This window comes from Artemia sp. Qi Xiang Cuo, chromosome 2 (assembly GCF_049724085.1).
Source record: "Artemia sp. Qi Xiang Cuo chromosome 2, ASM4972408v1, whole genome shotgun sequence".
Lineage (NCBI taxonomy): Eukaryota > Metazoa > Arthropoda > Branchiopoda > Anostraca > Artemiidae > Artemia > Artemia sp. Qi Xiang Cuo.
This window is the reverse complement of record NC_142795.1, coordinates 17,599,224-17,615,980: the sequence shown is the minus strand read 5'-3', so window position 1 is coordinate 17,615,980 and position 16,757 is coordinate 17,599,224. Positions and strand designations below refer to the sequence as shown.

At 35.4% G+C, this 16,757-nt stretch overlaps 1 protein-coding gene across 2 annotated transcripts in view; it reads right to left on the bottom strand.

Moving 5' to 3' along the window:
• The window catches only part of LOC148954958 (uncharacterized), a 37,381-nt gene extending 22,038 nt beyond the window's left edge, over positions 1-15,343 (bottom strand). Inside the window, exon 1 of one of the 2 annotated variants that reach the window (XM_089099410.1) lies at positions 15,259-15,343. In XM_089099410.1, coding sequence (XP_088955536.1) covers positions 15,259-15,267 — 9 coding nt within the window. In that variant the 5' untranslated portion in view covers positions 15,268-15,343. Of the gene's footprint in view, positions 1-15,088; positions 15,225-15,258 lie in introns of those variants that run through there. The other variant, XM_089099402.1, reaches the window with a different exon arrangement.
• Between the last annotated feature and the right edge of the window lie 1,414 nt (positions 15,344-16,757).

The window sequence follows — 16,757 nt, the reverse complement described above, 5'->3', positions numbered from 1 at the left end:
CTTCATTATCATAGAAGCTGATTCGTTTGGAAATTGAAAGAGCTTGTGCCCTATTTAATAGTCGAAAGTGATTGGAGGGCAACTAATGCCCCTCTTAAACCCACCCTCTCCCGAAACACATCTAATCAAAATTTGGAGATAGACATTTTGTTCAACGTAGTTGAAAGTTCTTTGCCAGCTTTGTCAAAGAAACTTAAAAAAGGACTCATTCAATTGGAAATTGAGAGGGCTAGTGCCCTTATTAACAGCCAAAAGCGATCGTAGGGCGAATGCCCCCCCCATACCCATCATTTCCCCAAACACTTCCGATCAACAGTTTGATATAGCAATTTTGCTGACCGCAGTTGAAGGGTCCGGAAATTACGTTTTTGAGTATGGCAACCCCCCACAGCCCTCAGGGCTAAGGTTGTAATTTATACCCTGTGGGCATATAATATCATATAGAAAGTGTTCTTGCAAAAACTTCAAAAAGAGCTCTTCCGAATGGAAATTGAGAGGGCTATTGCCCTTTTTATTTGTCGAAAGTATTCGGAGGGAGAATCGCCTCACCCCCATCCTTTCCCAAAACATTTCCGATCAACATTTTGATATAGCCATTTTGTTCAACGTAGTTGAAAGGTCTGAAAATATGCTTTCAGACCTGGAAATTATGCTTTTGAGGATGACAACCCTCCCCCAATAGCCCTCATGACAAGGGTCGTAAGTTATGCCCTTGGGGCATATAATGTTTTTATATAACGTTTTATCGTAGAAGCTTCAAAAAGGGCTCATTTGATTGGAAATTGAGAGGAATAGTGCCTTTTTTATCAGTCGAAAGTGATCAGACGGCAAATATCTCCCTCCATGCCTATCATTTCCCCAAACACTTCAAATCAAAATATTGATATAGCCATTTTGTCAAGCCTATCAGAAAGGTCTGGAAAATACGTCTTTGAGGCTAACAAGTCCCCCCAGCCCTCAGGGCAAGGTTTGTAAGCTATGCCCTGGGGACATATAGGGTTTTTATAGAAAGTGTGGTCATATAAACTTCAAAGGGGGCTCATTGGATTGGTAATCAGACGCTCTAGTGCTCTTTTTAAGAGTAAAGTGATCAGAGGGCAGCTACCCTCTCCCACCTACACACACGTCATATTGTCCCAAAATGCGTCTAATAGAAATTTGAGATACCCATTCTATTTAAAATAGTCTAAATATCATATAAAAACGCTTTCTTTTTTTTCTTTTTTTTAAATTAAATCCCACCTCCTCTCCTCTCAGTGGCACTAACATTAAAAAAACTACTTTTAAACATTACAAAAATCTAAATGCCACCTACACTTTACATTTTACTAAAATTAGCAGCCAAAGAGTGGTCTTCGCACCACTGGTCTTAGCAGCCAAAGAGTGGTAAAAACGCTTTTGGGGTTGAAACAAACCCCAGAGATTAGGGGAAAGGGTTGTAAGGGTTGTAGGTTGTATGTCCAGGGGGTATTAAAGATTTTTATGGAAGGGATGGTTGTTTAACTTCAGAAGAGGTTCTGTCTTTCTCCCTGGAAAAGATTATGTCAGTATAAAACGAACAGAAATTAATCAAAAAACTTTTTGCACAAAATGAACAAAAATAGAATCAAATAATCTACTAAGAATCAAAATAATCTAAGTGGGTGGCTCATTTTTCTGCCCGGTTTATAGCCCCTGATAGTCCGCAGGCCAAAAAGGTTGATGATGAAATTAAGAATCTTTTGAACAGTCGAGCTAGATCTGAGCAGGTAATCGTTGGAGGTAATTTGATTAAAGAGGTTATACCGAAGCCTAAAAAGAAGTTTTCTTGTGGGTCAGATGGGATCTGTATACGCCATTTTGAGTTTGCCAGTGATTACATTTTTGACCATACCGCTTTATTGTTCCAGATGATTTTTACAATAAAAGTTGTGCCCGATTGCTTATCTGTTGGTGTTGTAACTTCAGTTTTGAAAAAAGGGAAACCGCTTTCTCAATGTTCGTCTTATAGGCCCATTACAGTTTCTGTTTTCAAAGATTTTTGAGCTGTTGATTATTGATGATATTCGTCAACAGTGTGTCATACCTCCTTTTCAGTTTGGGTTTCAACAGCATCTCGGTTGCTATCACGCTTTAAGGAGTTTATGTGCAATATTAAAGGATGCTGAAAGGTCAGATAGTCCTTTGGCTATTGGTACATATTAAATAAAAAAAGAAGTTTTTTTAACTGAAAGTAAGGAGCGACATTAAAACTTAAAACGAACAGAAATTATTCCGTATATGAAAGGGGCTGTCCCTCCTCAACGCCTCACTCTTTACGCTAAATTTTTTTATTGTTTTAAAAAAATAGAGTTGTGAGAAAGTCAAAGTTTAGCATAAAGAGCAAGGCGTTGAGGAGGGGACAGCCCCTTTCATATACGGAATAATTTCTGTTCGTTTTAAGTTTTAATTTCGCTCCTTACTTTCAGTTAAAAAAAAAACTTGTTTTTTTATTTAATTTCTGATCGTTTTTTAGTTAATGTAGCTTTTATTTTGGCTTACCGTCACTGAATAAGTAAAACAAAATTACAGAACACGCAAACAAATACAAGAACATGCTGAACAAAATGGTTATCTCAAAATTTTGATCAGGTGACTTTGGGAAAACAAAGAGCGTGGGAGAGGGCCTAGTTGCCCTCCATTTTTTTTTGGTCACTTAAAAAGGGCACTAGAACTTTTAATTTCCATACCAATGAGCCCTCCCACGATATTCTAGGACCACTGGGTCGATACGATCACCCCTGGGGGAAACAAATAAATAAACACGCACCCCTGATCTTTCTTCTGGCAAAAAATGAAAAATTCCACATTTTTGTAGATAAGAGCTTGAAACCTCTACAGTAGGGTTCTCTGATACGCGGAATATGATGGTGTGATTTTCATTCAGGTTCTATAGCTTTTAGGGGGTCTTTCCCCCTTTTTTCAAAAATCAGCCAAATTTTCTCAGGCGCGTAACGTTTGATGGGTAGGATTAAACTTGATAAAACTTATATATTTGAAATCAGTATTAAAATTTGATTCTTTTGATGTATCTATTTGTATCAAAATACCGTTTTCTAGAGTTTCGGTTACCATTGAGCCGGGTCCCAACAACCTATACTATATGTTAACATTGGGTAAAGTTCATAACTTTCAGCCCTCCTCCTGGGAGCTTCGAGGGATTAAGTCATCCTAAAAGACATATTTATAATCTTTTCGACCATGCTGAACAAAATGGCTATCTCAAAATTTTGATCAGATGACTTTGGGAAAAAAATGAGCGTGGGAGGGGGCCTAGTTGCCCTCCATTTTTTGGTCTCTTAAAAAGGGCACTAGAACTTCTAATTTCCGTTCCAATGAACCCTCCCACGATATTCTAGAGACCACTGGGTCGATACGATCAACCCTGGGAAAAAATAAAAAATAAAAACAAATAAACACGCATCCGTGATCTTTCTTCTGGCAAAAAATGGAAAATTCCACATTTTTGTAGATAGGAGCTTGAAACCTCTACAGTAGGGTTCTCTGATACGCTGAATATGATGGTGTGATTTTTATAAAGGTTCTACAACTTTTAGGGGTCTTTCCCCTTTTTTCAAAAATCAGCCAAATTTTCTCAGGTGCGTAACTTTTGATAGGTATAATTAAACTTGATGAAACTTATATATTTAAAATCAGAATTAAAATCTGATTCTTTTGATGTATCTATTGGTATCAAAATTCCGTTTTTTAGAGTTTCGGTTACCATTGAGCCGGGTCGCTCCTTACTTACAGTTCGTTACCACGAACTGTTTGATAACAATAGTAATGCTTTCAGATCTCTAATTCATTCTCAGTTTATGCAAGAGCTATTAAAAGGGGGGTATCTGTTGATGTACTTCGACTTCTTTATTGTATGTATAGACACCTCCGTGTACGTTTAAAGATTTGATTGTCGCTTCTTCCTTCAGAACTCCGTGTGAACATTGGAATCAAACAGTTCGTGGTAACGAACTGTAAGTAAGGAGCGACCCGGCTCAATGGTAACCGAAACTCTAGAAAACGGGTTTTTGATATCAATAGATATATCAAAAGAATCAGATTTTAATGCTGATTTCAAATATATAACTTTCATCAAGTTTAGTGCTACCCATCAAAAGTTGAGCGCCTGAGAAAATTTGGCTGATTTTCAAAAAAAGGGGGAAAGACCCCTAAAAGTTATAGAACCTTAATGAAAATCACACCATCATATTCAGCGTATCAGAGAACCCTACTGTAGAGGTTTCAAGCACCTATCTACAAAAATATTGAATTTTGCATTTTTTGCCAGAAGAAAGATCACGGATGCGTGTTGATTTGTTTTTTTTTTTTTTTTTTTTTTTTACCCAGGGGTGATCGTATCTACCCAGTGGTCTTATAATATAGTGGGTGGACTCATTTTAACGGAAATTAAAAGTTCTAGTTCCCTTTTTAATTGACCAAAAAAATGGAGGGCAACTAGGCCCCCTCCCACGCTTATTTTTTTCCCAAAGTCACCCGATCAAAATTTTGAGATAGCCATTTTGTTCAGCATGGTCGAAAATATGGTAAATATGTCTTTTAGGATGACTTAATCCCCCGAAGTACCCAGAGGGAGGGCTAAAAGTTATGAACTTTACCCAATGTTAACATGTAGTATTGGTTATTCGGAAGTATACAGAAGTTTTCAGGAGGTTTTTTTTCTGGTAGTGGGAGGGAAGGGTGGGGCGGGGGGTATGTTGGAGGAACTGTTCGTGAAGGAAGTTTTCATGGGGGAAGGGAAATTGCCATGAAGGGGGCGCCGGACTTGCCAGCATTATTTATTGGTTATTGGGAAGTATACAACCATTTTCAGGAAGGATTTTTTCTGGAGGGGGGGGGAGCTAGAGGAGGGGGTTACTCTGGGGAATATTGCCGTGGAGGATGTTTCTTTGTGGTAAGGGACATTTCTATGAAGGGGGCGCCGGATTTCCAAGCATTATTTAAGAAACGATCAGAAATTAAATAAAAAATACAAGTTTTTTCAACTGAAATGTAAGAAGGAATATTAGCACTTAAAACGAACAGAAATTATAACGTGTGTGAGGGGGTTCTCCCCCGAGTCAATACCTCGCTCTTTACGCTACAGTTTTTTTTAGTGCTTTCAAAAGAGCTATCTATTATAATTAAACGTCCTTTGTTATTCTGGGTTTTTTTAATAAAAATTTTTTTTAACTTTTAACTTAAAGAGGTTTTTATTGACTAACTGGAGAACCCCCTCATATACGTAATAACATATACGTAATAAAAAAAACAATAAAAAAACAAGCGATACGGCTCAATAGTAATCGAAACTTTTAAAAACGGAATTTTGATGTCAATAAATGTATCAAAAGAATGTGTTTATAATGCTGATTCTAAATATATAGATTTTATTAAGTTTAGTATTACGCATCAAAGGCTACGAGCCTGAGGAAACTTACCCGATTTTTTAAAGAGGGGGGAAACATCCCCTACAAGTGAAAGAATTTTAATGAAAATTACACCGTCAGATTCAGCGTATCAGAAAACCCTATTACATGGGTTTCAAGCTCATATCTGCAAAAATCTGCAACTTTGTGTTTTTTGCCAGAAGAAAAATATACGAATATAGAAGTTAGTTACGTAAGTTACTTTGTAAAGACATCCATTTAGCAAAAGAAAAGTAAAATTTTTATGCAAATAAAAGCTGCATTAACTAAAAAACGATCAGAAATTAACGCCTCCTCAACGCCTCGCTCTTTACGCTAAATTTTTTTATTGTTTTAAAAAATAAAGTTGTGAGACAGAGTCAAACTTTAGCGTAAAGAGCGAGGCGTTGAGGAGGGGACATCCCCTTTCATATACGGAATAATTTCTGTTCGTTTTAAGTTTTAATGTCGCTCCTTACTTTCAGTTTAAAAAACTTGTTTTTTTTTATTTAATTAAACAAGGGGTCAGTACCTCTGCTACTATTTATAATAACGCAAACCTAAGAGCCCAAAGGGATTTATCGCCTTGCTGTATATTGATTGGTGTTAGTGTGTCTGTTTTATGTGTTGCGGATGACGTTCTTAACTTAAGTAGGGCTGTGTTTAGTTTGCAAAAAGCTTTAGGGAGATTGCTAAGAATTATAATGAGATTAGTCTTTCTTTAAATGCGGCTAAGTCTCAAGTGTTATTGTTTAATTTTAACCATTCTGAAACCCCTGATAGAGTAAATCTGGGTGATTCCGATCTTGTACCACTGCAGGATCTTGTGTACCTTGGTTTGTCTATTGGTAAATCCGTAAAGTCAACTCGGAAATTACTTATTGACCGAACCGTACGTAAGATCCGTAAATCTCGGTGGTTTAAAGTTTCTTATCCGGGTTCCCCCTTGGACTAGAAATGATGGACTGCAGGAGTGATACAGCTTGCTAGATCCTCTTGATGCTGCATATAAGCTTTTTTCCAAGCTTACAAGCTATCCGTCGAACCACCCTTGGAAGTATTTTTTTTGATTTTTTGTATGATATATTTAAAGAGGTTTACGAGTGGCTTAATTTTCTGAATTGTTTGGTTTATTGAGTTTTAACTTGCACATATTTGCTCCTGTTCTTGTATGTGTTTTTATACATACATATATATATATATATATATATATATGTTTTTTATATATATATATATATATATATATATATATATATATATATATATATATATATATATATATATATATATATATATATATATATATATATATATATATATATATATATATATATATATATATATATATATATATATATATATATATATATATATATATATATATATATATATATATATATATATATATATATATATTTACATTTATAACTTTAAGAAATCAAAAATTAATTAAGATTTTAAGGAATAAATATCAACATATGTATATTAAACTTAAAATGCTCATTTTTTTCATTTGAATTTTTTTCTTTAAAGTACAAATTATATTCTAGCTTTTAGAAAGCAGAGGGTTTAGAACCCTACACAGATTAATTTCTGCTTGTTTTGGGTTTCATTTATTTATTGATACTGATTTGTGGTAGTTCTATCCTTGGTAGATTATTTGATTCTATTTTTGTTCATTTTTTGTTTAATGGAGTTCTTTACTTTTTTTGAAAAAACTTACGTCCACACAGGCTGCTTAGCCCTCCCCTCCCTTAGTTCAGAATGAAATGACGCCGTTGCATTCTACCATATTTAGCAGGAGCTGAGAGAATGAGAGCCGGAATTTTAGCATATATTAATCTTTATTTTTCTCAAATTGCAACTGACCTGTATATGAATGTGAAAACAAAGTTTATTTATTTGATACTCGAAATATGCTAATTAGCAATTATGAATGAGAAAATCTTTATAACAGTCCCAAATACTGCTTGGTCTCAGATTTTTGTAATCATTGCAACGTTTACAGACTAGGGCACTTCGTATAGAAGTAGTATTGGAGAGCAGCAAGCCCCCCTCCCTATCCACCACCATCCTTTCCCAAAATACATCCAATTAAGATTTTCAGATGACAATTTTGTTCAGCTTACTGGAAAGGGCCGGCAAATATGTTTTGGGGGATGATGACCCCCACAGCTCTCAGGGCAAGGGCTATAAATTATGCCCCGGGGTATATAAGGTCCTTATGGAAGAGATGGCTATATAGACACCGGAGGGGGTCATCTGATTGGAAATCAGAAGTTCTAGTGGCCTTTTTAAGAGTCAAAGTGATTGGAGGGCAATTAACCCCCCCCAGCAACCTCTTCCAAACACATCCCAAATATATATTCCAAAATATAGCCTAAAGAACACATAACAAGCCCTTTTGGGGCTAACAAAACCCAAGAGAGTCTAGAGGCAGGGGTTTTAAGTTATGCCCCAGGGCGTTTACGATTTTATGGGAAGGGTGGTCGTATAAACTTTAGAGGAAGATCATTTTATTGGAAATGTTAAGTCCTAGTTTTTTTTAAGAGTCAAAAGTGAAAGAGGGCAACTAGTCCCACCCCGTCCCCCCGACGGTATCTTTTTCCCAAACACATCTGATCAAAATTTTGGGATAGCCATTTTGTTCAAAATAATCCAAAGAACACATATGAATGCCTCCAGGGTGTAAACAACCCCTCATAGCAACGGGGAAGGTCTGTAAATTGTGCCCCGGGTTATATATGTTTTTTATGGAGCTGGTGGTCGTGTAAACTTCAGATAGGACTTATTTGATTGGAGTCCCTTTTAAGTTTTAATGCCCTTTTTAAGAGTTAAAAAGGAATGGAGGGCAACCCCCTTTCCTTTCCAAGCCCATAATTTTCCAAAAAATTTCTCAACAAAATTGTAAGAGAACGTTTATGTTCAGTATTGTTGAAAGGTTCAGTAATTATATCTTTGGGGATATCAAACTCTTCACGGTCCTCAGGGCAAGGCAACTAGTTAGGCAACTCGTCCATTATTTACATATAGTATATATTATTGAGAAAGGTACGCATATTTGACCTTTACTTTCTAAAAAGACGAAGGGCATTCAGATAAGACTTTCAGAGAATGTTCAAGGGAGTGTAGAACTAAATAAAAACACATTATGTGTATACGGGTTGTCAAAAGGATGTAACTCAGGATTAACTGAGTATATTAATTTGGCACTTTCAAAAAATGATAAGAGAGGTGATCAATTGACCAGAAAGGCAGTATTTGCATTTTACTATTATTGCTGTAATATGCCACCACTACTACTACTATTACCACGCTACTACACTTACAATATTGATGGCACATTATGAAATTTGAACTAAATAAAAGACACTTTGTGCATACACATTGTCAAAATAGCGTTTCTCATGATTGGATTCGGGTATTAAGTTGGAACTTTCAGATAATGCTTAAAGGGATAGATTATTTGACCCAAAGGCAATATGACATACTATTGATGCTACCACTGCCACATTTACTACTACTACTATGGCTGCTAATTCAACTACAACTTATTTTGCAACAACTTCTATCGCTAAGAGCATTAAGATGAAATTTTCGCGATGCATATACAGATTTTCAAAAAGATGTATTAGCATTAATACTACTGCGGCTGCTAGTTCTGCTACTAATGATATTACTATTGAAGCTAATACTAGTGCTACTAATACTTCTAATGTAACTACTATTACAAATATGCCGAGGTGTATGAAGGTGAAATTTTCATGGAATTTGGAGGGGAGAGGTGAATTGAATCACAACACGCTGTAACCAGAAGGCACTATGTGTATACTATAAATACTAACACTAAAGTTACTGTAACTAATGATGTTAAGGTTATTAAGGTTAAACTCCTAGGGGATAATTAGGCGAGTTTCAACTAAACGAAAAAAACTATAGGATTACATGTTTTCAAAAGGGTATATGAGCTCTATAATAGCCAGCAATATCATTGAAACATTTCAAGTAGCCAATTCGATTGGAAATTAAAAGTTCTAGTGTCCTCTTTAAAAGCCAAATGTGATTGGAGTGCATGCAGCCCTTCTCCCAAACTAATTGATTTTCCAAACACATCCAGTCAAAATTCTAAGATGGCCATTTTATTCAGCATAGTTGAATGATCCAGTAGCTATGTCTCTAGGGGTATTTGGAGTGTCAACACCCCACAGATATGCAATTTGTCCATTATGCGTTACAACTAAATTTTGCTTTGAAACAAAATCAAAGGGAACTGTGAGTATGGCTGCCGACAGGAGCGTAGCTCCAGAACTTTTGTTGGGGGGGGGAGGCAAAGAGGGGGTTCACATCCAGGAATTCAAGGGGCATGGGATATCTTTCAGGGGAATGGTTTATTGGAACAACTACGAAAAGCACAAGCCTAAATCTGTTTTCAAGATATCCGAACACTTGTTTTGGGAAATTATTTTATAACAAATACTAAAAATCCAATGAAAAAAATTGTAAAGATGGTATGTGCCTGCCCTAAGTCTTTCAATAGCACATTCTTTTTCACGAGGTAGTGCAATAAAGTTACTGTTTAGCTGTTTACTCAGGCAGGAAGGATGGGTTACATAGACAGGGAGTAGGGCTCATGATGAATAAGGAAGCTGCTAAGTCTTGTTTAGGCTGGGAAGGTATTAATAATAGAATACTAATTGCTCATTTTTTGACTAGAAAGTTCAAGGTATCAGTTATAGTAGTATACGCCCCTGTAGAACCGACTGATGGAGATACTAGTGACTCGGATGAATTTTATTTACAGTTGCAGGAGCAAATAGACAAGGTCCCAGGCAGAAATATGATGTTATTGCTGGTAGATTTCAATGCCCAGGCTGGTAGAAATAAGGACAGATGGTATCCTAACTTAGGTAAATTCGGTGTAGGAAAAAAAAACAGTAATGGATACAGACTTTTGCAATTTTGTAGGTATAACAATCAAGTTATAACCAATACGGTGTTTGGTCATAAAATGGCTCATAAGCTAACATGGTATTCACGTGATGGTAAGAAAGCAAACCTTATTTATTATTTTATAGTAAACCGAAGACTGGCAGGATCAATACAAGATACTAGGGTATATAGGAGTGCTGTTATTGATGTTAAAAGTAAAGATCACCATCTAGTAGTGTCAAGGGTTAATTTAAAGCTGAAATATCGGAAGGGCAATTACCTACCGGGAAGTTAGGATGCTAGTAGACTCCAGGATGAGAATTTGAGAGAAAATTTCCAGGAACAGTTGAATTCTAAACTTGATAGTTAAAAATTTGATAATGTCGAAGATTGTTGGAATAATTTTATAAAAATAATTTGTGAAGGTGCTGAATGTGTCTTAGTGAAGAAATCGGGAAATGAATATAAGAATATTAGTGAAAAATCTTTATGTTTAATAGAAAGGAGAAATGAATTGTACAAGAATTATCTCAGTGATAGATCGCATGAAAACAAAAGAAATGTAAAGAAAGTGGAGAAAGCATTGAAATATGAACTAAGGAGGTGTGAAGTGGAAGCCATGGATAAAATTGCCGAGGATTTAGAAGATGCAGCTAGACGGCATAATAGTAAAATATTGTACTGGCACATTAACAAATTGAGAGGTAGTAGTCAATTCGGACTTGTCCCAGTTAAAGATAGGAATGGGGTGGCAATTAGCGATAAGGCAAAAGCTAAAGCGAGATGGGCCGAACATTTTGAGAATTTGCTTAACCGAGATAAAGTTGCAGGAAAAATATAGAGGAAAATGAAAAAGTTTGTGATACCTTGGATGTGAAGGAAGATTTGTGAGGAGGAATTAGAAACAGTACTGAAAGGATTAAAGAATAATAAGGCTCCAGGTGCTGATAGGGTAGTAAATGAGTTTCTTAAATATGTTGGCGCTGAGGTTAAAAATAAGATATTGAAGAGTATGAATATGTTTTTTGAAAAAGAGGAAGTACCTAACGATTTTAGTAAAACCTTAATTAAGCCACTTTATCAGTAAGGTGATAAAAATGAGTGTGGTAATTATTGAGGCATTAGTCTGGTCTCTGTAGGTAGCAAATTGCTTAGTAATATGATACTTCTTAGACTGAGAGATGCCGTAGACAAAGTTTTAAGAGAAGAGCAGTGCGGTTTTAGAAAAGGTAGAGGATGTGTTGACCAAATTTTCAATCTTTGGTTAATAATTGAGAAGTGCCTAAGTTTTCAAACACCTTTGGTCCTCACTTTTATAGATTATGAGCAAGCGTTCGATTCTGTTGATAGAGGAGCTTTAGTAAAGGTTTTATCCTTGTATGGTACACCAGACAAATGCATGACAGTGATGAGTTCTATTTAAGAGAATAACTCTACTGCGGCTGAAGTAGGAAGTGAGGTTTTTAGCTGCTTCTGTATTTAAATTTGGAGTTAAGCAGTTTTGTGTTCTATTTCCCTTTATATTGGTTATTGTGATTGATTTCTTCTTAAAGAACACAGAAAAGGCAATGAGAAACCACGGAATCAAAAGGGGAGGGAAAAGTCTTTTGGAATTGGATTGTCCTGAGGATTTAATCATCCTGCATTATTGTGTAAGCAGAATGAATGAAATTCCAAAGACTTTGTGAGTTCAGGATGCTAGTATTGGTTTGAAAATTAATGTTAGGAAGACTAAGTCACTAAGGCTAGGAACAAGTGAAGATGAAAAGGTGATGTTGGGTAATGAAAAGATTGATCAGTTGGGCAGTTTCACTTACCTTGGTAGTATTATCAGTAAAGATGGTGGGAGCAGTGAAGATGTTAAAAATAGAATAGCCAAGGCTCAGGGTGTTTTTTCACAGTTAAAAAAAGTCTGGAAGAATAGGAAGATAAGTCTGCAAACCAAGATTAGAATCTTAGAAGCTACAGTGATGACAGTGGTCAAATATGGCTCTGAAGCATGGACGCTCCGAAAAGCGGATGAAGATTTGCTAGATGTTTTCCAGAGAAATTGCTTAAGGATTGTTCTGGGTACCCGGCTGACTGACCGTATTTCAAACAATAGGCTATACGAAAAATGTGGTTCAATACCGCTTTCTAGGTCTATAATGAAAGAAAGGTTGAGGTGGTTAGGGCATGTTGTGCGGATGAAGGATGACAGATTGCCGAAGATTGTTCTTTTCGGTCAACCATCTAGGGCTAAACGGAAAGCAGGTCGTCCTCTTCTGGGGTGGGAGGACGTCATAAAGAAAGATTTAAAGGAAATGGGAACTTCGTGGGCGGGTGTAAAAAGGGAGGCTTTGAATAGACTGGGGTGGAGGAGGAGCGTGCATAGCTGTGTTGGCCTCAGGCGGCTTGGTGCTGCGATGAGTTGTTAGCAGTAGTAGTAAAGAGGTTACTCGATTAAATTCAAAAACATTGTATTATATATAAATAAACAATGCACACGCATCAAACGAGCAATAATTTTAAAGATACTTATAAAAATTATAGTGTTTTTCCGAGTTATTGGAGGGATTAATGCACCCCCCATCCTCCTGGCCCCTCCCAAATGACGCCACTGATTGTCAATAAGACACCTCAGCAACATTTCGAGAATGACTGGGGGTATTAATTTGAATCTTCCTGGGCTACTGATATTAATGCTTCTGCTTTTACAATTTAAAAAAAAAATCAGGAGATTGTAAGGGTCAAAGAGTGTAGATAGAATTTTTGGGAATGGTATTAATTCCCCAAAACTAATACAGAATTAGTTAACAGAGTAATTAAAAATTAGTAACAGAATTTTTGGGAAATGTTGTTTTCAGTTCAACTTGAAGAGGTAAAAAATTAAATTAAACAATACTATTTGTGTCAAGATTAAAATTGTTGAAAGAGTTTCTCAAGCATATAGCCTAAATCTCAAGCCAAAATATAGATTATTATAGAAAAAAACCGAAAAGGTATAAATATTTTCTTTTTCATGAAGAGGACCTTGGTAATAAAAACCAATAGAGGTTAATTTAAGAAACTTTTTCCACAAAATAAGTTTTCCATAGAAAAGGAATGAACTCCATTAAACCAAATGACAAATAAAAACGAATGACCATGGATTGTCAGTTTAATATTGTACATATTCTGATATTAATTACTTAAAGTCCTAATAACTTTTTATTTATTAAAGTCGACAAAGTGAAACCATTTAAAATATATTTTGTTTTCAGTAGAGTGTAAATTATATTCTGGTCTTGAGAAGGTATGGGGGTTGTCAGCCCTACTCATGTTAATTTTTGCTCGTGTTGAGTTTGACTCGATCATTTGTCGTAATTTCTGCTCGTTTTGGGTTTCATTTATGGTATTGATCGTGATTTGTAGAAGTTCTACGCATGGAAGATTATTTGACTTTATTTCTGTTCAATTTTGGTTTAATAAAGGTCTTTACTTTTCTTTTGAAAAACTTGTTTTAAGTTTTTTAAATTGTAAATAAAAACAGCTTTCAAGTGAAAACTACATATGGGCAAAGACATAGACCAATCCATACTACTGACACCGTTACAGATTCCTGTAGACAAGGTTCCTATTTTTATCATGAATTGTATATCAAAATTTTAACGGATTGCGCGATAATTAACTATGCTTCTTAAAATTGTTAAAACAGCTTCTTAAAAACTAATTTTACTAAATTGATTAAACTAAATCTATAGTTAAACGGAGTTCTATTAAGGTCAGGTCACAAAGCTAATCTTAAATGATTGTTAAAAGATAAAAACTCTTTTTTAAATATTCCACCATGTCTGTTTTTTTTTCTTCTTAATACCGGAAGATCTCGTCAATTACTCAGACATTAATCTCTAAGTCTTTTATAATCCTAATTATTAAGTTTTCATGCTACATATAATGCAGACTAGCATTAGTATTCTGGTCGAGCTCTAAGAGTCAAAGATGAACTGTTTTAAAAACAAATGAAGAAAATACTTAATATAAAATTGGGCGAGTAAGAAAATACTCACATAGAAAAAACACAAGTCGTGTCTTTTGTGGGAGAATTAACTTAAAAAAAAATCTTTTCAACTGAAAGTAAGGGCCAACTCTAAAACATAAAACAAACATAAATCATTCTATATATGGGGGGGGGCTACATCTTCATCAACCTTCGCTCTTTACGCTAAACTCTTAAAATTCTTTTAAAATACATCTCTTTCAAAACCAACTGCCCTTGTGTTTAAGTCAATTTTTCTAAAGAATCAGGACAAAAAGTCAAGCTTTAGCGTAAAGAACGAGAGTTGAGGAAGGGGCATCCCCCTCATATATAAAATAATTTATGTTCATTTTAAGTTTTAAAGCTAGTCCTAACATCCAGTTGGAAAACTAATTTTTATTTATCTAACTTTTGATCCTTTTTCAAATCATGCCAAGAAACTCCCTTCCCTCCACCCGCCTGTGTAACATTTCTCCTCAAAAATTCATACTAGAAACTTTCCTGCCCATGGAAAATTCACCCTGTGGAAAATCATCCCTCCTCTTCCTCCGTAAATAAAGTTACCCCAAAAAATATCCTTATGTATCCCAATAACAGATAATATAGATGAGAAAAATATGGGCAAACCGCGTAACTGACAACCATTTCCTCAAGAACTATGAATGGTCAAGTTCTCACCCAAAGCATAGTTATAGGATCTTTCAACTATTCTGAGTAAATACTATCTTAAAAATTTTACCGGTTGTCTTTGGGGAAAGATAAACGTAGGACAAGGGCTAGTTGCCCTACATTCTTTCTGGTCAGTGAAAAAGGACACTAGAACTTTGATTTCCGTTCGAATAAGTTCTCTCGTGATCATTTAAGACATTTAAAACAAGCACTGTGCAACGACTGTAAAAAAAAACTCACTCCTTCCATATTGATTTACTTAAAGAAAACCAACAAACAACTTGATATGTCTAAGGCACTTGTTTGACTTTATAGTATCATCTTATCTTTTCGTCACCGTCTTTTATTACTCTTTTTTTTAATGGTAAAACCCGTGATGGATAAATAAATATTTTTTTTCGATTATAGCCGATTATTTTTTTTTCATGGTAAAACCGATGATGGATACATAAATATCTTCTTTTATTATAGCCCAATTAACACGAAAAGAAAACTAGAAAAAAAGCGAAAATGTTTCAACTAAAGAACACTATTTGGTTATCTGATCAAACAGTTTGTGGTAACGAACTGTAATTAAGCAGTGACCTGACTCAATAGTAATCGAAACTCTTAAAAAATGGAATTTTGAAACCAATAGATACATCAACAGAATTGGCTTATTATACGGATTTTAAATAGGCTGTACAATTTTCATTAAGTTTAGTGTTACCCATCAAAGGCTATGAGCCTGAGAAAATTTGGCTGATTTTAGAAAAAAGAAGGAAACACTGCCTAAAAGTATCAAAATCCTAATGAAATTTACACCTTCAGATTCTGCGCATCAGAAAACCCCACTGCCGGGGTTTAAAGCTCCTATCTGCAAAAATGTGGAATTTTGTATTTTTTTGCCAGAAGAAAGATTACGGATGCGTGTCTATTTGTTTTTTTGTTTGTTTTTTTTTTTCAAGGGTGATCGTATCAACCCAGTGGTCCAAGAGTACATGAAAGAACTCATTCGAAAAATTAAATGTTCTAGTGCCCTTTATAAATGACCAAAAAATTTGAGGACAACTTGGCCCCCTCCTCTGCCCCTTCCTTTTCCAAAGTCGTCCGATCAAAATATTGAGCTAGCCATTTTGATCATCATAGTTGAAAAGGTCAATATCTATGCCTTTGGATAGAACATTACCCCCCCCCCTCACAGCCCCAGGGGAAAGATCTTTAAGTCATAAAATTTGCCATTTTTTACACATAGTATTTGTTATTATGGAGTATGTATACATTGTCGGGGGGGGGATGAATTTTTTACTGGGGGTTTCTCCACGGGGGAATTCTCTATGGAGAGGGAAGCTTTCATGGGGTGAACTTGTCAGGGGAATTTATACACTCAGGGAGTTTGCTACAATTTCTATACAAAATTCTATTCTAATGTCTAGCTTTCTCTTTTCCGTCTAGCGTAAAGTACCCTGTTATAGTGTATACTTTTTTCTCTTATTTTATTTATTTCGCAATCTGAAATTTAGCTTCTTAACAAAAGACCCCAACAATCTAGATTGTTGGGGTCTTCTGCTGTTAGGTTTTCTGCCGTTTTTTTATTCACGGAGCCTTAAAGGGTAAACGGAATAGCCAGTTCTGCGATTTTGGAAATAGAAATTAGTATAAATTTGATTTTTATAAACTTTCCATAAAAAGAAGTTTAAAATAAAGTAAAAAATAAGAAATTCCATAAAATAAAGGATAAAAAAGCAGAAATAAATTCC